Below are 20,961 nucleotides of genomic sequence, written 5' to 3' on the forward strand. Positions count from 1 at the left end.
TCCTTCTTGGGTGGGTCATAAATGATTCAATACCACAATTTGGAAGAGCAGGAGAGTTCTCCCTGTGTCCTGACCAATGTTTATCCCTCCTCCAATATCTTGACTGAAATAAATTTTCCATCTCATTTATGACGCCCTACCATGTTGCAATTCTATAGCTGTGACTATATTTGGTATAAAATATCCATTAAAATGAAAATATTGCAAGTCTGTGCAAAGCAAAAAAGGGCAGATGAATGGAACTAGTAGGTAGTTTCTTTCTATCCTAATCAATTGAGTGATTTCAAAAGTAATGGACAGTAACATACTTTAGGATGCTGTGCAAGGCAGTATACAAGTCTTTTTCTCCTATTCAACTCTCAACATCTCTTGGCATATTTTGTGCAAGAATCTAGAGTTGCCACTAGTTGTAAATCCTCATTAGAGGTAGCCATTCTTCAAAACTTGCAACGTATTGAAATTGTGGAGTTCAGATCAGTGTTGAGACTGAAAGCAGTGGGAGCTGCTCATTTTTATTGACCTGGGAATATTGTTGGTCCCTGCTTAGTTTCATGAATACTGTTGCCTATTTTTAACATTTGAAAATGGGATATTTAAAGTGTTGTGAAAAAGTGTAGTTTTACTTGTCAGGACAACATTGTAATATAAATATCCATTACGTTCACTGATTTACAATGACTCCTAGTCCAGCAACATCTGGACTCCTACACAATTGGGGCTGAGTTGTGAATTATTTAAAACAAAAGGCAAATTTAATTGCGTATGTTGGTTTAATGTGCCTCTCTCAGTTCTCATATCAGAGAGTTTCAAAGTATCACTGTGTTGCTGTGCTATATTCAACCTTATTTATGTTTGCAGTCTTAGGTTCCTGTTTTTGTTTCTGTAGGGATTGATGTGGAATCTGCAAGACGTGAAGAGGAGGAATTGATGCTACAACATGCCAGACAGTGGTTAAACAGTGGGAAGATTGAAGAGGTATCTAATCCGAAATCTGGTGCCAATGCTCTCCATGTTGCTGCTGCCAAAGGCTACATTGAAGTGATGAGGCAAGTAAAATTCAGTTTTGTCCTGTGTGTATAAATATGCTCCTACCAGGAAAACAAAAGTTTGAATCATGGTCTTTGCAAGGCAAGCTATTTTCGCAAGAAAGTCTGATTAAAAACACTAGAGTCCTAGAGATGTACAGCACATAAACAAAACCTTTGGTCCAACTTGTCCATGATGACCAAATATCCTAACCTAATCTAGTCCCATTTGCCAGCACTTGGTGCATAAAGCCTTTCTATTCATATACCCATCCAGATATCTTTTAAATGTTGTAATTATACCAGCCTCCACCACCTCCTCTGGCAGTTCATTCCATCCATGCACCACCCTCTGTGTGAAAACTTTGCCCCTTAGGTCTCTTTTTATATCTTTCCCCTCTCACTCTAAACCTATGCCCTCTAGTTCTGGACTCCCCCACTCCAGGGAAAAGACCTTGTCTATTTGTCCTATCCATGCCCCCCATGATTTTACAAACCTCTGAGGTCACCCCTAGCCTCTGACGCTCCAGGGAAAACAGCCCCAGCCTATTCCACTCTCCCTATAGCTCAAACACTCCAACCCTAACAATACACTTGTAAATGTTTTCTGAACCCTTTTTGGTTTCACAACATCCTTCCACTAGGAAGGAGACCAGAATTGCACGCAATGTTCCAAATGTGGCCTAACCAATGTCCTGTATAGCCACAACATCACCACCCAACTCCGATGCACAATGCTCTGACCAATAAAGGAAAGCATACCAAACGCCACCTTCACTGTCCTATCAACCTGTGACTCCACTTTCAAGGAGCTATGAATCTGCACTCCAAGGACTCTTTGTTCAGCAACACTCCCCAGGACTTTCCCATTAAGTGACTAAGTCCTGCTCTGATTTGCTGTTCCAAAATGCAGCATCTTGCATTTATCTAAATCAAACTCCAACTGCCACTCCTCAGCCCATTGGCCCGTTGTACTGTGGTAACCTTCACTGTCCACTCAACCTCCAATTTTGGTGTTATTTGCGACCTTACTAACTATACCTCCTTTGTTCACACCCAAGTTATTTATATAATTTTGATTGGAGCGGCACGGTGGCTCAGTGGTTAGCACTGATGCCTCTCAGCACCAGGGTCCCAGGTTCGATTCCAGCCTTGAGCGACTGTCTGTGTGGCGTTTGCAAATTTTCCTCTGCATGGGCTTCTTCTGGGTGCTCTGGTTTCTTCCCACAGTCCAAAGATGTGCAGGTCAGGTGAATCGGCCATGTTAAAATTGCCCATAGTATTAGGTGCATTAGTCAGAGGGAAATGGGTCTGGGTGGGTTACTCTTCAGAGGATCGGTGTAGACTTGTTGGGCCAAAGGGTCTGTTTCCAAACTGTAGGGAATCTAATCATAAATGATTTTGTCCTCTGAGCCCTTCAGCTCCAAAAGAGGAATTGCATATATTCCTATAACATGTCATTAATGTAGAAAGTGACCTTGTGAGGAGAGGACCAAGTTCTGATATGACGTCTGCTTGAGTGAGTTGCCAGAGCACTGTGTCAGAGGGTTGCGAGTTCAAGCCCTGCTCTTGGACTGAGCATAGTATGTAAGCTGACCATGTTACATCCCTAGTAGTATAGTCACTTTCCAACATGCAGGGCTTTGAGGTGCACAGATGTGAAAGGTCATGTGCGCAAAAGGATTTTTGTGGTCACCTACCTAATGGTCACTGCAATACAAAGTTATTGTGGACTACTTTGCGGTGATCTGAAAGATGGACACTGATTTGATAAATGCAGCTTTTGTATTATTCTACTACTAAGGTGAGATGTATTTTACTTTAGCCAGGGCTGTCAACTTCAACTGACTGACTGTGTTTCAAATCTATATGGAAGGAAAATCTGATACATCGTTGTATCATTGCTGTCTTTATTTTAAAACGTGTCTAGTAAGAGAAATTGGGGTTGCCTAACGGTATTATTGCTAGACTAGTAATCTGGGGCTCCAGGTAATGTTCTGGGGACCTGGGTTTGAATCCTGCTTTGGCAAATGGCAGAATTTTGAATTCAATAAAGATCTCGAATTTAAGAATCTAATGATGACCATAAAGCTGCTGTTGTCAGGAAAAAACCCACCTTGTTCACTAATCCTCTTGAAGGGAGGAAACTGCTATCCGTACCTGGACTACCCAACATGTGACTCCAGACCAACAGCAATGGTGTTGACTCTTAACTGCCCTCTGAGCAATTAGGGCTAAGCAATTAATGCTGGCCTAGCCAGTAATGCCCATGTCCTTTTGAATTTAATAAAAACGCTATCTGTAATTCTACATTTTTTGCGACAATTACCCTTCAAAAACCTGGTATGACCAGAGGTCAGTGGCTTCCTTCTGCACTTCATTCTATTTCTGAAGAGCTCTTGCTAAAATCCCTGCTCGGAATGTTAAATCACTTTTTTTCTTTACAAGAAGTTCACCGAATAAGTACTTACCATCTATGATGACTCACTTTAACTATGAAATTACCTTCATTTTGACCAGTGCAATTTTTAATTGCAGGTTGCTCCTTCAGGCAGGGTTCAGTGTCCACGCACAAGACAAAGATGGCTGGACACCATTGCATGCTGCTGCGCACTGGGGAATGGAAGAATCCTGTAGGCTTCTTGTGGAACATTTCTGTGACATGGAAGCATTAAATAATGCAGTAAGTTTATGATTTAATGAAAAAAAAAGTTTGATTTTGTAACTTCTGGCACATAGGGACATCTAACCAGAGCCTGTAAGATATTTGAATGCCTGTTTCTGTGGAGAACTTTTTTTACATCTCTACTGTTGCAACATGGTTTGTTTAGTTCAGCTGCTCGCCATTCACCATGGTTATATCAAGAAAGATCGGATGTGGAATGCTTGCATGCCATGTACTTAACCCATTCAATCTGTTGAAGCTACACTACCTATCTCGCCTCCTGGGAATTGAGAACTCTGATTTTAATGGCTTGGAGCTGCATGTGTGAAACCTAAGTGACTAATTAAAAAAAAGGAAAAAAAAAAACCTTGGCCAGTTGAATGTTTTAAAGCTAATGGATATGGAATGTTTCATTCCATGGAAGTTTGTTTGAGAATAGGGTGGACAAAATGTAGAGTTTATTCAAAGGTTGCTGTTAAACTAATCACTTTTTCACCTGGCTATATGAGGAATAAAATTGTTGCCTGAGCACATAATCAGTTCAGGGTGGCTGATGGTTGTACCAACTGGAATTATCACGAATTGAAGTTTCTTTTTCTTGGTAGGGCCAGACACCATTTGATGTTGCAGATGAGGACATTTTAGGATTACTTGAGGACCTTCAGAAGAAACAAGATGATGTGAGTGTTAAGTTTCAATTTATGTATTTTACTAATATCTATATAATACTTAAAAGTTCTGTCTGTGCACTTCAATCTATTGAATTTTGCATTTGAGAGAATTTCTCTTTCCATATCTTTAATTACTTTTGTGTCTCTACGATATATGCACAACCTGATCTCCAGGTGCCCTGCTTTGGGAGATCTGCATTCAGTTTTTGGTGACTGATATTTCTAATGGCCAAAATAAATAAGGGCTTAAGCCAAACTTGTCAAAAATAAAACATTTTTCAAGTTACATGTTAAATAATAAACACCATTTAGATTTATGCATTCTACTGTTCTTACAGTAATAAACATTTTAGGGTTACATCAGTTGCTCTCAAAAAAATCTTTTGGGCTTGAGTTTCATGATTTTTTTGACAAAACTGAGAGCTGAATTTATACTTGATATACTTGAGCATGGGTTGTTTATGTTGCCATTTAACAGTTTTTGAAAATTGGATGCAAAACTCTCATTTCATACTTTACATTTTCTGACACCAAGCTGCACATTAAGTTAAATTTCATACTTTACATTTAACTTAATGTGCAGCTTGGTGTCAGAAAATGACAACAGTACAGGGAGTCCCCAAGTTATGAACCTTTTGTTCTTAAAAAATGCAATCACGTACAGTGATTTCAAAGGTCCAATATACAAACACTTCCTGTACTTCCAAATGCCTCTTTTATATTGTCCTGCATTGTGTTCCAACCTGTGAACGGATTCCAGAACGGAACCTGTTTGCAACCCAGAGATTGCCCATATAATGACTTCGTACCTGTTGCAAATCTTGTACGTTGGAAATATGATACATAGGACATAATGACACAAGCAGTTTCCATTATAGATTCTCTTAATCATCCTGTTCAGGTATTGTGACACCTTGGCAGCAGGTTGGACTTGAACACAGGTCTTGTGGCTCAGAGGGATCTACTATTACACCACAAGAACCCCAACATCCCCATTATAATGAGGCCACTAGAATTTATAATAGAATGCATTACCTTAAAATGGAAATTCAAATTCATGCATCTTGTCCCCTACTGCATTTGAAGATTACACTTATTTATGATTTCCATTGTTATGAGAGATTGATCAGTGTTTAAAACTAATTTAATTTTTGTAAGAATATCAGTACACACTTCCCTAGTGCCATCTCGTTAAGACAATGATTGGTTGAAAATCTTTTTCAATTTGTTAATGGGATGTGAGCACTGCTGGCAAGGCCAACATTCATTGTCCATTCCTAAACATCCTTTACAAGGTGATGGTAAGCTGTCTTCATGAACTGCTACAGTTTGTATGATGCTACATGTTCATTACTGGTTGGGAGGGAGTTTTAAGAATTAATTTGTGACCGTAAAGGTGATACAGTTGTAAGCCAGGATGGTGTGTGGTTTGGAGAGTAACTTGCAGGAGATGGGTCTGGATGGCAGGTCTCATGGGTATGGAAGCTGATATGAAAGAAGCTTGGCAAATTACTGCATGGTACATACAGCTGCCACTGTGTATTGATGAAGGTGGAAATAGTTATGATGGTGGATGTGATGTCTTCACCACACTTCTGGCTTCTGCATTTAGCTGGTGGGTCTTTGGGGAATCTCAAGATTAGTTACTCTGACTAACCCTTGAAGCCACATTTATATGGCTCACTTAGTTCCTGGTTAATAGTAATTCCTAACATGGATTCTGATGGGTAGTTCAGCAATAGTAATACTAGACTAGACTAAGTGAGAATATCTGGCTTGGGGAGAACATTAGTTCCTAATCCCCCTCCTAATTGCTGCCCAGTTTTGGTGGGAGCATATGCTTCGAGAAATGGGACAAAGATAAGGCCTGGATAATGAATCTTGTGCTTCCTGTCAGACTCTCAATGATAGTTCTGAGCAAGTTAGCAGAGACTATCCAGACAATAATGATCAGGAATTGGTGACTTCAGGAGAGTGACAGAAGAGGGGTCTTGAAAGTTAATTACAGGTGAAGAAAGAAAACTGTTCACTTTTATTTCCCATCTCGTGTGTTACACTTTCTAATTAACACACATTAAAATTGCAGTAAATTGAGAAGTTAGAACATTTACAACACAATTGAGTATTTGGTATGCATTCTTCTATTAACACAGCTGAAGACCGAAAAAGAAGAAAAGATGAAACGAGCCATTATTGAAACCTCTATACAGCAACAACAGCAGCCGGCTAAACCCAGGAAGTAAGGAATCTCTGCACTAAATACAGTTTAATCTTGTAATTACAAACCCATAGGCAGCAATGTTTACATTTCTGAAGCTATTGTTTTATTGACCTTTTGTGCTCATACTTTAATGTATGAAATTCATGGGGATACAGAATTTCTTTTTCTTTGTCCCGGCAGATTATTGACTTGAATATGTTACAAAATCATTGGACATTGTTGAAATGCAGAGTTTGACCAACATTGGGACAGGTGCAGTGTTCAATCCAAATAAGATTCACCCTATTAACATTGCAAACTTGGGACAATGAATACCAAATTTGCCACAGGCTGCTGGAGGAAGTGTTGATCTTTTTTCATCAGTTACTCACCAATGTAATTATGCATATTTACTGCTTGTGTTGAGCTGGATGAAAGCAATGACTTCACGACAATTATAATGGTTGACTATAAGGTAGATGATCAGAAGTTGGGCTGAATGATGTACTAGTTTGCTCTGCCATTCAATGAATTGAGAATCCTTGTGTCCACTTGTTTCCTCCCACCCCATGACCTTTGATTCCCTTACTGATTAGGTAAATTTAAGGCAGATTTTTAATAACCCAGCCTCAACAGCCCTCTATGGTAAAGAATTTCACAAATTCATTACCTTCCAAGAAAAAGTTCCTCCTTTCTGTCTTCACTGAACAAGATTACACCCCCTGATCTTAGACTCTTTCTCAAGGAGAAACAGCATCTCCACATCTACCCTGTCAAGGCCCTGAATAATCTTTCTTAAATAAAGACTTCTTTCTTTCATCTAAACTTCAGTGAGTACAGGCACAGCCAACTCAGTCTGTCTCCTTGTAAGGAAATCCTCCCATATCGGGGATCAACTTCATTAACCATCTCTGGGCTTCATCCAATGCCAGGATTTTTTGTTTTAAGGTAAGAGGACCAAAACAGTGTTCCATGTGTGGTCTGACTTCAGCCTTGTTTTAGTAAGACCTCCCTATTTTTATTTTCTGGTCTTTTAAGATTACTACCCCTGCATCTGTTATCTCTGTAGCTACTTCCTTTAATATCCTACAGTATAATCCATCCGGTCCAGAAGATCTATCCGCTATTAGCCCAATTAGTTTCGCTATTAAATTTTTCTCTGGTGATAGCTATTGTGTGTTTCTTCCCCACCTTCTGCCCCTTGATTGATTTTTTTTTTTTTTGTTTTTTTTGGAATGCTAGAATCCTCTACAGTGAGGACTGTTGTGAAATATTTATTCAACTCCTTTGTCATTTCTTGGTTCTATGGGGATATTTTCTCAGCCACATTCTCAATGGGGCTTCTGTTCATTTGAGTCCCTTGTCTTCCTTTTCTATATGTTTAAAGAAGCTATTACGTTCCTTTTTTTTGTTTTACATGCTAGGTTACCCTCATTTTATTTTCTCCCTTTTGGTCTTGGACATCATTTGTTGGCTTTTAAAACTTTACCAATAATGTTTGTCACATTTGTATTTTGGTTTTTCTTTTATTTGATACGATCCTTAATTTGCTTTATCCATGGTTGGTTTATCCCCTTCATAGAATCCTCCTTCACACTGGAATATGCCTTTGCTGTAATTCATGAATGACTGACTGGAGGTGGGTGGGTTAGTGTTCTTTCAGGTCAGCTATATTAACATTGCTTAACTTGTCTGATGAGTCAGATGGTAAAGGCAGGCTAGAGCTGATGTAGAAAGATCAGATGATTATTATTCACAGATGCCAAGTTGAACTTTTGCTTGGTAGCATAGCATTTGAATATTGCTGACGAAAGAGGTGTGTTGTTGAAGTACTTCGTCTTCTACCACTTCTTTATATATCTTTATTGCTCATTATGCTCTCTCCATAACAACAGTTCAACCTGTCAGAGTTGATTTGTCAACCAATTAGCCCCTTTTTCCTTTGTAAAAATCATTGCAATTCTTTGAAATTTGGCATTCCTGCATTTGTCCTGACCAGTGCAAAACAAAATACTTTGGCAATATCTTTCTCTCTGCAGCTATATACCAAATAATTGATGTCCAAAGGGGCAGGGTTGGTGGATGGATGGGGTCCTATGGTGCATTTGTCTCCTCCTGAGCCCAAACTGATTATCTCCCCTCCTATTTCTTGGCTAGAAAAGTATATGTGAACTTTAGTTCCCGAAAGGGATTGAGGACAATGGAAAATAGGATATGAAAGCAAAATTTCATGTTTTTAAAAAGGTGATTGCAAGCGTAAATAAGTTATTGTTCCCAATGTTTAAAACAAGCAGTCACATTAGATATTTTAGTTTATTCAATGCTGGTCCACAACATTCAGCACTTTTTTTTTTAACCAATTACTGCAGTGGTGCAACCAACGTTTAGCATCCATTGTGCAGAATAGGGAGAACTCTTTTCACGTGAACCTGTCCATTGTAAGAAATGGAAGTTGAACTGGCAAGCATTACGAACAGCAAATCAAAGCGGCTAAAATGAATTGCTAGTGGCCAAGTGAAGCGCAAAGCTGTTAATTGTAGGATCACAGGAAGAAAATCTGTTGGGAGGTTGATGGCTGATTAAACCAGAAGCTCAACATATTATTGATGATGTGGATAAGTATCTAGAGCAATTCCAGTCGTACATTATGCTTTTTTTTAAAAAGAAAAACTGATTTCAGTTAGTTGAACTGATTAACTTGCTTTGAAATGAACAGAAAAAAACAGTACCGCAATGTCCAAGTACAATATTGTTTGCTGGTGAACCTGTTTATATGTAGTTTGTTCTTTCGCAGGGTTCCCAACTTGTGGGTTAGTTATGAAGTGAAATTGGCTAACTGGGTTTTTTTCCTTAGAACAGAGGGGAAACATGATTTAATTTGTGTAAAATTATGTGGAGCATATGTTGGGTCGACAGAAAGGAACTTTGCAATTTTGGAGAAGATTTGTAGCTTAGGTTGCAAGCTTGCTCGCTGAGCTGATGGATTTGTTCACAGATCATTTGTCACCATGCTAGGTAACATGATCAGTGAGCCTCTGGTGAAGCACTGATGTTCTGTCCCACTTGCTATTTATCTATCTTGGTCTGTTGTGTGACACCACTTCTATTCTTTCTTTTTCTGAATGGGATAAATGGGGTTCAATTTGATAGTTTGTTAATGGAGTTCCTGTTTGAATGCTGGCCTCTACGAGTTCCTGAGTGTGTCTTTATTTAGCCTGACCCAGGATGTATTGACCATGTTGAAGTGATGTCCCTCTTCGTCTGTGTGTATGGATACTAGTGATAGTTGGTCATGTCTTTTGGTGGCTGGTTGGTGCTCATGTATCCTGGTGGATAGTTTCCTGCCCATTTGTCTAATGTAATGTTTGTTGCAGTCCTTGCAGTGTATTTTTGTACAGGACGACCCCATATCCACAGGTCCCATTTCCATGGTTTCAGTTACCCACGTTTTACCGCAGCCCAAACATATAACGGAACCTTCCAGAACCAGGGGCCAGCAGGCTGCCAGGAAGGCAAGTTTCCCATTTAATTGAATGGGTTCGCACCTGTGGTTTCGGGCTTCTGCAGTAGATATTGGAACATGTCCCCTGCGGTTACGGGACGACTAATGTATATGATGTTTGGTCTGCTGGTGGTTGGTATGGGATCCTTTTAAATTCATCAGGCGATGTTTCAGCGTGGTGGTAGGTTTATGGGCTACTATGATGCCTCAGGGTCGGAGTAGTCTAGTCGTCATCTCCAAGATGTCTTTAATGTCTGGCAGGGTAGCTAAAGATTCTGGAAGTGTTCAATTCCTGCTTCGGGCAGACTGTCCCTGTGTCTGCGTGGGTTTTCCCCCCTACGATGAATTGGCCATGCTAAATTGCCCATGGTGTTCAGGGATGTGCAGATAAGGTGCATTAGTCGGGGGAAATGCAGAGGAATAGGGAAGGAGAATGTGTCTGGGTGGGTTACTCTTCAGAGGGTCGGTGTGGACTTGTTGGGCTGAAGGGCCTGGTTCCATATTGTAGGGAATCTAATAGCAGACCCAAAGCTTGAGCTGGATCGTGGGAAGGGTTGTTCCTCTGCATAAATGCTTTTGCTTAGAGTCCTGATATTGGTGATCTCGTAGACATCCCATTGATTTGTTTGTAAAGCTTGTCGTTGAAGGTGAAGTGGGTTGTGAAGCATGGTTCTATGAGTTTGAGGATGCTGTCTGTGCTGATGGAGTTGGTGCTGTCAGGTGTTTGTGTTCTTGCTTCATCTAGCAGGGAGGCCAGCGTTTCCTTGGCTAGGCTGATGTTTATTGATGTGAATAGGGCTGTCATGTCAAAGGGCACAATGACCTCGTCGTCCTCTACCTTGGTGTCTTTGTTAAGGATTAGATTAGATTACTTAGTGTGGAAACAGGCCCTTCGGCCCAACAAGTCCACACCGACCCACCCAGACCCATTCCCCTACATTTACCCCTTCACCTAACACTACGGGCAATTTAGCATGGCCAAATCACCTAACCTGCACATTTTTGGACTGTGGGAGGAAACCGGAGCACCTGGAGGAAACCCACGCAGACACTGGGAGAATGTGCAAACTCCACACAGACAGTTACCTGAGGCGGGAATTGGACCTGGGTATCTGGTGCTGTGAGGCAGCAGTGCTAACCGCTGTGCCACTGTGCTGCCCAAGGAATTCCTGGGTGGAGTGGATGGAGTGGCTTGAGTCTTCTAGGTGATTCGGTTTGCGTTGCTAGGTGTTACAGTAGAACGCAAAGCCAAAGTGAATGCAAAACTAAAGTGACAGACAATTATTTACAGGAAAGACACACACACACACACACTGACCAGATACTCAACTACAGGAGCAACCATCCCAACACCCACAAACGGAACTGCATCCGGACATTATTTAAACGAGCCACAACACACTGCACCACCCAGGAACTAAGAAAAACACCTGTACGACATGTTTGGGGACAACAGGAACCCGATTAAGCGCAGTCTGCCAATTCCTGCACAACAGACCTAAACAAGAAGACACATCATGGCCAGAGACTCTAGCCACCCTGCTATAGAATATAGAACAGTACAGCACAGAACAGGCCCTTCAGCTCACGACGTTGTGCCGACCATTGATCCTCATGTGTGCACCCTCAAATTTCTGTGACCATATGCATGTCCAGTAGTCTCTTAAATGTCCCCAATGACCTTGCTTCCACAACTGCTGTTGTCAACACATTCCATGCTCTCACAACTCTGTGTAAAGAACCCTCCTCTGACATCCCCTCTATACTTTCCTCCAACCAGCTTAAAACTATGACCCCTCGTGTTAGTCATTTCTGCCCTGGGAAATAGTCTCTGGCTATCGACTCTATCTATGCCTCTCATTATCTTGTATACCTCAATTAGGTCCCCTCTCCTCCTCCTCTTCTCCAATGAAAAAGGTCCGAGCTCAGTCAACCTCTCTTCATAAGATAAGCCCTCCAGTCCAGGCAGCATCCTGGTAAACCTCCTCTGAACCCTCTCCAAAGCATCCACATCTTTCCTATAATAGGGCGACCAGAACTGGACGCAGTATTCCAAGTGCGGTCTAACCAAAGTTTTATAGAGCTGCAACAAGATCTCACGACTCTTAAACTCAAACCCCTGTTAATGAAAACCAAAACACCATATGCTTTCTTAACAACCCTGACCACCTGGATGGCCATTTTAAGGGATCTATGTACCTGCACGCCAAGATCCCTCTGTTCCTCCACACTGCCAAGAATCCTATCCTTAATCCTGTACTCCGCTTTCAAATTCAACCTTCCAAAATGCATCACCTCGCATTTATCCAGGTTGAACTTCATCTGCCACCTCTCAGCCCATCTCTGCATCCTGTCAATGTCCCGCTGCAGCCTACAACAGCCCTCTACTGTCAATGACACCTCCAACCTTTGTGTCGTCTGCAAACTTGCTGACCCATCCTTCAATCTCCTCATCCAAGTCATGAATAAAAATTACAAACAGTAGAGGCCCAAGGACAGAGCCCTGTGGAACACCACTCACCACTGACTTCCAGGCAGAATATTTTCCTTCTACTACCACTCGCTGTCTTCTGTTGGCCAGCCAATTCTGTATCCAGACAGCTAAGTTCCCTTGTATCCCATTCCTCCAGACCTTCTGAATGAGCCTACCATTGGGAACCTTATCAAATGCCTTGCTGAAGTCCATATACACCACATCCACAGCTCGACCCTCATCAAGTTTTCTAGTCACATCCTCAAAGAACTCTAAGGTTTGTGAGGCATGACCTGCCCCTCACAAAGCCGTGTTGACTGCATTTAATCAAGCCATGCTCTTCCAGATGGTCTCGAACCCTATCCCTCAGAGTCCTTTATAGCACCTTGCAGACGACAGACGTGAGACTGACTGATCTGTAATTGCTGGGGATTTCCCTATTTCCTTTCTTGAAGAGAGGAATTACATTTACCTCTCTCCAGTCCTCTGGTACGATTTCAGTGTAGAGCGAGGATGCAAAGATCTTCGCAAGTGGCGAAGCAATTGCATTTCTCGTTTCCCAAAGCAGCCGAGAACAAATCTGGTCTGGGCCTGGCAACTTGTCAATCTTAATGTTTGACAAAATTTTCAGCACATCAGCTTCCTCTATCTCTATCCATTTCAGCATGCACACCTGCTCTTCAAAGGTTTCATTCACTACAAAGTTCGTTTCTTTCACAAAGACAGAAGCAAAAAACTCATTTTGGGCTTCCCCTACCTCCTCAGACTCCACACACAAATTCCCTATGCTATCCCTGATCGGCCCTACTCTTTCTTTGACCATTCTCTTATTTCTCACATAAGTGTAAAATGCCTTTGTGTTCCCCGTAATCCATTCTGCCAAGCCTTTCTTGTGCCCCCTTCTGGCTCCCCTCGGACCATTTTTAAGCTCTTTCCTCGCCTGCCTGTAATCCTCTAGAGCTGAGCTTGACCCTAGCTTCCTCCACCTTATGTAAGCTACCTTTTTTCCTTTTGACGAGAAGCTCCACCGCTCTCGTCATCCAAGGTTCCTTTATCTTACCACTTCTTGCCTGTCTCAGAGGGACATATTTATTCATCACATGCAAAAACTGTTCCTTAAACAGTCTCCACATGTCTATAGTGCCTTTACCATGGAACAATTGCTCCCAATCCATGCTTCCTAACTCATGTCTAATCGCATCATAGTTTCCTCTTCCCCAATTAAATATCCTCCCATTTTGCCTAATCCTCTCCTTCTCCATAGCTATGTAGAATGTTAAAAATCACACAACACCAGGTTTTAGTCCGACAGGTTTAATTGGAAGCACACTAGCTTTCGGAGCGACGCTCCTTCAGGTGATTGTGAAGGAGCGTCGCTCCGAAAGCTAGTGTGCTTCCAATTAAACCTGTTGGACTATAACCTGGTGTTGTGTGATTTTTAACTTTGTACACCCCAGTCCAACACCGGCATCTCCAAATCATATGTAGAATGTGAGGCAGTTGTGGTCACTATCACCAAAATGCGCTCTCACCACAAGATCTGATACCTGCCCCGGCTCGTTTCCGAGCACCAAGTCTAGAATGGCCTCTCCCCTCGTCAGCCTGTCAACGTACTGAGTTAGGAAACCCTCCTGAACACACCTTACAAAAACAGCTCCATTCAAGTCTTCTGCTCAAAGGAGGTTCCAATCAATATTGGGAAAGTTAAAGTCACCCATTACAACAACCCTACTACGTCCACACTTTTCCAAAATCTGCTGACCTGTGCTTTCTTCCATCTCCCTGCTGCTATTGGGGGGCCTGTAGTAAACCCCTAATGAGGTGACTGCTCCCTTGCTGTTCCTAATTTCCACCCATACTGACTTGGTAGGCAGATCTTCCTCAACAATGGAAGCTTCTGTACTGTGATACCCTCTCTGATTAGTAGCGCTACACCCCTCCTCTTTTTCTCCCTCCCTATTCTTTTTAAATGCTCTAAACCCTGGAACATCTAGCAACCATTCCTGCCCCTGAGAAACCCATGTCTGTGTTATGGCCCCAACATCATAGCACCAGGTACTGATCCATGCTCTAAGTTCATCACTTTTATTCCTGATACACCTTGCGTTAAAGCAAACGCACTTTAACTGATCCCTTGGTTCCTTCCCAGGAAAATCCTTCCCACTAGCTGGTAGACCAGCTACCTCTTGCTATTGCCTAATCTGCATCAACTCTCATCTCTGGTATACAGCTCAGGTTCCCAACCCCCTGCCATACTAGTTTAAACCCTCTCGAACTACTTGAGCAAATCTTCCACCTAGGACATTGGTCCCCTTCCAGTTCAGATGCAACCCGTCCTTCTCGTACAGGTCCCATCTTCCCCAGAAGGCATCCCAATTATCTACATATCTGAAGCCCTCCCTCCCTCCTACACCAGCTGTGCAGCCACGTGTTAAGCTGCGCCCTCTCCCTGTTCCTCGCCTCGCTATCTCGTGGCACCAGTAGTAAACTAGAGAACACTACTCTGTTCGTCCTGCTTTGCAGCTTCCATCCTAACTCCCTGAAATCACTTTTTATATCCTCGATCCTTTTCCTGGCTATATCATTAGTGCCAATATGTAACACGGTTTCTGGCTGTTCGCCCTCCCCTTGTAGAACCTTATACACCCGATCGGAGAGGTCCCGGACCCTGGCACCAGGGAGGCAACATACCTTCCGGGAATCCCGATCCTGACCACAAAATCTCCTGTCGATTTTCCCCTAACTATCGAGTCTCCTACCACGAGTACTTTTCTATTCTGCCCCCTTCCCTTCTTTGCCACAGAGTCAGGCTCAGTGCCAGAGAACTGACTGCTATGGCTTTCCTCTCGTAGGTCATCCCCCCCCCCCCCCCCACCCCCCCCCCCATCCCCCCCAGCAGTATCCAAAACGGTATACTTATTGCTGAGGGGAATGTCCACAGGGGATCTCTGCACTGTCTATCTGTCCCTTTTCCTCCCCCTAACTGTAACCCATCTATCCTTGTCCTGAGCCTTAGGAGTGACCAACTCCCGGTAACTCCTCTCAATTACCCCCTCAGCCTCCCGAATGATTCGTAGTTCATCTAGCTCCAGCACCAATTCCCTAACACGGTTTTCAAGGAGCTGGAGCTGGGTGCACTTCCCGCAGATGTAGCCAGCGGAGACATTCTGCAGGAGGAGCAAGCAACTGCCCTAACATCCATACCTGACTTATCTGAACACCCATTCGGTACTAAAGTAGAAAGCTTAGTTCAAGTTGCTATAAAATTAATAACAAACTTATATTCAATAGAGGAAGTTTAGAATGAACCTTATCTTATTAACTAGGTTAGAGGAGGAGGGCGGGTCGGAGACACTACAGTTGTAGAGTCTCTGGTTTAGCCGCCTTGCTGATATATATGGTCACTGCTTTCCTTCCCGGCTGCCCCTCTGGTCCTCTTCACTTCCTCCGCTGCTCTCGCTCCTTCTGTGAAAGGGAAAACACCGCTGTCCGCTACCGGTAAGTAATTTTTAAAAGCTGCCTTACCTTCGCTGCAGTCTTTCAGGTTTGTCTTACCTCCGCTTCTGCTCGCACTCAAAATACATTAAAGATATCTTGGAGATAACAACCAGCCTATTGTCTTCCATAGGCATCATGGTAACCCACAAACTTACCACCACACTGAAACATCTCCTGGTGAATTTATAGGACCCCATACCAACAACTAGCAGAACGTCACATACAGAATACCCTGCAAGGACTGCAACAAACATTATGTTGGACAGATGGGCAAGAAACTAGCACAGGATACGGGAGCACCAACTAGCCACCAAAACACATGACCAACTATCACTAGTTTCCATACACGCCAACGAAAAGGGACACCAGTTCAACTGGGACAATACATCCAAACAAAGACACACACAGGAATTCCTAGAGGCCTGGCATTCAAACCAGAACTCAATTAACATGTTGGTTTGGACCCCATTTACCAACTTGTCAGAAAAATGAACCAGAAGTGATATCACCCACCACAACAGACCAAGACACACAAAAAAGCAAGTGGGACAGAACACCAGCAGTTTGTCGATGATGATGTTGCCTAGCATGGTGACAAAACATCTGAGAAAAAAAGTCTACCAGCTCACTGAGCAAACTTATAACCAGAAAAGATCTTTTCCCTTCATGAGGGATCAGTGACCAGGCGGCATAGGTTTACGGTGTGTGAGGTTTCGAGGAGGAGGCAAACATTTATTTTCACCCAAAGGGTATTAGGAATCTGGAACCTGCTGACTTTTATGGGTGCTAGAACAGAAACCCTTATCACTCAGAATATTTAGGCATGCACTTGTATTCCTTGATATTACAGAGCAGTGGGCAAAGTGATGGAAAATGAGATTCAAAGTTAGATGGTTGTAATTTTGACCGGCACAGACTTGATATTCCATTTTTTTGTAGTCAGACATTTACTGCACAAAGGTTTTTGGTTTCCATCCTTTCTCTAATTCCACTTCTGTTTTACCAGGAGCTCTGTGTGTAGGATGAGCAGCAAGGAGAAGATCTCTGTGCAAGACCTGTCAAAGGAGCGTAAGACGTTGGAAGCCTTGTCTTTGGATGAAAGCAAGAAAGAGGAATCCAGCAGTTCGAGTTCAGAAACTGAGGAGGCATCGGAGTCTGATTCAGAATGTGAAACTGGTAATGACAACTTAATTTTTGGGGGGAGAAACAGCAAAATATTTTGCCTATTTCATAGACACCTTTTTTACTTAAAAATAAAGATTAGAATGATGTGATTACACATTTTATTTTCAATCTCAAAGTAAAATATACTCTTCAAAGTTTGTGCGAAGATTTGTAGCTCGGGTGCTCGTTGTTGTGGTTCTGTTCGCCGAGCTGGAAGTTTTTGTTGCAAACGTTTCGTCCCCTGGCTAGGCGACATCATCAGTGCTTTGGGAGCCTCGTGCGAAGCGCTTCTTTGATGTTTCCTCCGGCGTTTATAGTGGTCTGTCCCTGCCGCTTCCGGTTGTCAGTTTCAGCTGTCCGCTGTAGTGGTTGGTATATTGGGTCCAGGTCGATGTGTTTGTTGATGGAGTTTGTGGATGAATGCCATGCCTCTAGGGCATGGCATTCATCCACAAACTCCATCAACAAACACATCGACCTGGACCCAATATACCAACCACTACAGCGGACAGCTGAAACTGACAACCGGAAGCGGCAGGGACAGACCACTATAAACGCCGGAGGAAACATCAAAGAAGCGCTTCGCAGGAGGCTCCCAAAGCACTGATGATGTCGCCTAGCCAGGGGATGAAACGTTTGCAACAAAAACTTCCAGCTCGGCGAACAGAACCACAATAAAATATACTCTGATATAATCAAGCTATTTTTTATAATTGGACAAATACGTGTCTCTGTCACAACTAAATAAGGATGGAAAATAGGAGTTTGTCTAATTAAAACCATTTCAGTACATGGCACAAACATAAGGCATAATGTTTTTTTGTTGTAGAAAATGTCCTGCCACGTTGTTTTCAAATTAGGCAGCGCTGTTTTAAAATTTGATGTTGCTGTTTGAGGATGGAGATGAGGAACTGGTTTATATTCTGAGGGTTGTGCAACTTTGGAAGCCTGTGCCTCTGGTGTGAAAGCTGTTATCATAAAACATCTTTTTAAGATGGAGGTAGGTGGATTCTTGTTAGGTAAGGAAATCCAAAGTTACCAAGAATAGGCAAGAATGTGGAATTTGAAGTGCAAATCAATCAGCCATGATCTTTATTGAATGGCAGAACGACTGGATGGGCCAAATGGTCTACTTCTATCCGTTTTGTATGCATCAGTTGTTCTTTGTTGCTGAGCAGAATTTCCTTTAACTTTTTTGCACAGAAAAGAACAAGAAACCAGTCGTCAGTAACGACACCAATAACTTAAATGGCACTGAAGTTATTCCTCTAGCGCCTACTGTCACCCTTGCACCATCAAGCCTGCAGGTAAGAGCATTGAATGATGGCTTTGTTGCAATGCTGAACTAAAAGTTTCTGTTGTGCACAGAAACCAAAGTAGAGAAACTCATGAATTAGGACTGTCTTCTTTACTGTTCCTCAACATCCATGTAACATGAGAGACTTGTGTGGGCTCAGGTTCCCAGAAGCTGAGAGAGGAGTTGGAATAGGAGAGACTGGCACTAATGAAAGCATGAGTTGGGGTTTCAGCAACAGATGAACTGACGGTTGGAATTATGAAGATGGGAGTAGATAACATTTACGCTGGTGGACTTGACCTGACCTCTGAATCAAACCGGCCCTAATCCTGCTAGCTCTGCCTGAGGTAGTGATCAGGGAGCAATCGTTGCGGATGGAACAGTGTTTATGGCAAGGGTCAAAGACTGCAGCTTTGGCTGGTCCATAGGCCAACGACACTAGTTAGTGAGGCAGAGCTGGCAGATTTCAGTGTACATGTGAAACCTGGTGAAGGAAAACAATCAGGATTATGTTGTAAGTGTTGCTCACTGAGCTGGTAGATTTGTTCTCTGATGTTTTGTCATCAGCCTCTGAAGTGCTAGTGTTCTGTCCCACTTGCTATTTGTGTCTTGGTCTGTGGTGGGTGATATCACTTCTGGTTCTTTTTTCTGAGAGGTTGGTAAATGGGATCCAAATCGATATGTTTGTTAATGGAGTTCTGTTTTGAATGTCAGGCCTCTAGGAATTCCTGTGCGTGTCTTTGTTTAGCCTGTCCTAGGATGGATGTATTGTCCCAGTTGAACTGGTGTCCCTTTTCATCTGTGTGTATGGAAACTAGTGATAGTTGTTCATGTCTTTTGGTGGCTAGTTGGTGCTCGTCTGTCCAGTGTAATATTTATTGCAGTCCTTGCAAGGTAATCAGGGTTATCTTTGTGTTGAAGAATGATCTGGAGTGTGAGTGAATATTTGACAAGGCCCAATAGTGTTTGGCTTGGCGTGCTAGATTTGGCCAGTAATTGCTAAATCTTTTGTCCCATATATATTTAAATCTGCATTTCTTGAATTTAAAGGTGACCTGCTGGAGGTTGAACAGGTTAGGAGAGAGTAAGGGTTTTACTGGAGAGACCTGGATGCCTAGAGCCCAGATAAGGGGGAGGGTGTTAGAGTTGCGAAGGCTTGTGTACAGCAGATCTTGTTAGTGCAATCAGAATATAGTGTGAAGCTAGATTTAATAACTGAGTCGGAGGTAAAATAAAATAACAGATAAGCCACGGATTGAGTTTTGAGAAGACTTGTAGCTCAGGTTGAGGTTCTACTCACTCTGCTGGAAGGTTCGTTTCATCACCATACTAGGTAACATAATCAGTGAGCCTCCCATGAAGCTTCGCTAGAGGCTTACTGACGAAGCGTCTGAAAACGAACCTTCTAGCTCAGCGAGCAGACTTGCATCCAAGTCATGGATCATTGTTTGCAATAAAGGCAAAATAAGTAGAGTAGAATGTGTTTTGAAGAGGCAACAGAAAGCTAAACGAACGACTGTGGTCAGGTTTGGACATGTTAAACCATGAGTCTATTTCTTGTGTCTCCTGTGCAAAGAGGGTAGGATGCAATTAATGAAGACATCTCGAGCACTAAGTGCTGTTGAAACTGTGTAGGCAGGAAAGTTAATTTGAAGGAGCAAGAAATATTGCAGGAAGTATCATTGTTTATGTAGCCCCATTAGCATCACAATTGTGTACAGATGATAAAGGATGAGATGGTGGAAATGAGCAAGATAAAGCACTAATGCTTTTGCAACCTGAGGTAGCACGTGACTGACCTAAATGTGAAAAACTTTGCAGACTAAAGCCATTTCAGTTATTTTTAGCTGTATAATTTGTTTTGCAACTGTGAATGCTCAGCTCGATCAGAATAGGATTGCATTCAGAGCACGTTGCTCCATTTTCAGTTATGACTTTGTTAACAAGCAAACAGTGCAAAACATAGAGGAGTAATGTTTCACTTTGGTGAATTGCTTATGGAAGATGGTGGAGAGGCTAGTATTTGGCTGCAGCTATGGGAGCACAGATTATGGCCTTCTACTTCATTTTGATTTTTAACCCAACCTTCCATGTTACTTGGTATTCTATAATACAAAGCACAATTTTTCTTTGTGGGCACTTTTAATCCCTTAATTTGCACAAATTCCTTTTCAATTAGGTGATGCAGTTATGTAGTAACCTTGCTTTCTATATTTGTGCTGCTGTAATGGGCATTTGAGCTTCTTAATAGAATTAGAATAATTCATTTATTGCCTTCAATAATTATCAGCCACAAATCTAAAGCCACAACAAACAATGAAAACATTAATCTCCTAAATACGGTAATTATTAAATTGGGACAAGACAACAGGTAGATGTTAGCAACAGAATTTATTTCAAAATAACATACTCAAGTTTTAATAAACAACAATCACTCTAAATATAGCATCCAGTTTGGAGAAGCCG

At 42.3% G+C, this 20,961-nt stretch overlaps 1 protein-coding gene across 1 annotated transcript in view; it reads left to right on the plus strand.

The window, feature by feature from the left end:
- LOC122542178 (protein phosphatase 1 regulatory subunit 12C-like) overlaps positions 1-20,961 on the plus strand; it is a 78,254-nt gene that overhangs the window by 15,794 nt on the left and 41,499 nt on the right. The window contains exons 4-9 of the mRNA XM_043679619.2: positions 887-1,046; positions 3,564-3,708; positions 4,296-4,370; positions 6,515-6,600; positions 17,041-17,210; positions 18,402-18,505. Of these exons, the coding sequence (XP_043535554.2) occupies positions 887-1,046; positions 3,564-3,708; positions 4,296-4,370; positions 6,515-6,600; positions 17,041-17,210; positions 18,402-18,505 (740 nt within the window). The remainder of the gene's footprint in view (positions 1-886; positions 1,047-3,563; positions 3,709-4,295; positions 4,371-6,514; positions 6,601-17,040; positions 17,211-18,401; positions 18,506-20,961) is intronic.

Source organism: Chiloscyllium plagiosum, unplaced genomic scaffold (assembly GCF_037043375.1).
Source record: "Chiloscyllium plagiosum isolate Xiang-an unplaced genomic scaffold, Cpla_swu_hap1 HiC_scaffold_33, whole genome shotgun sequence".
Lineage (NCBI taxonomy): Eukaryota > Metazoa > Chordata > Chondrichthyes > Orectolobiformes > Hemiscylliidae > Chiloscyllium > Chiloscyllium plagiosum.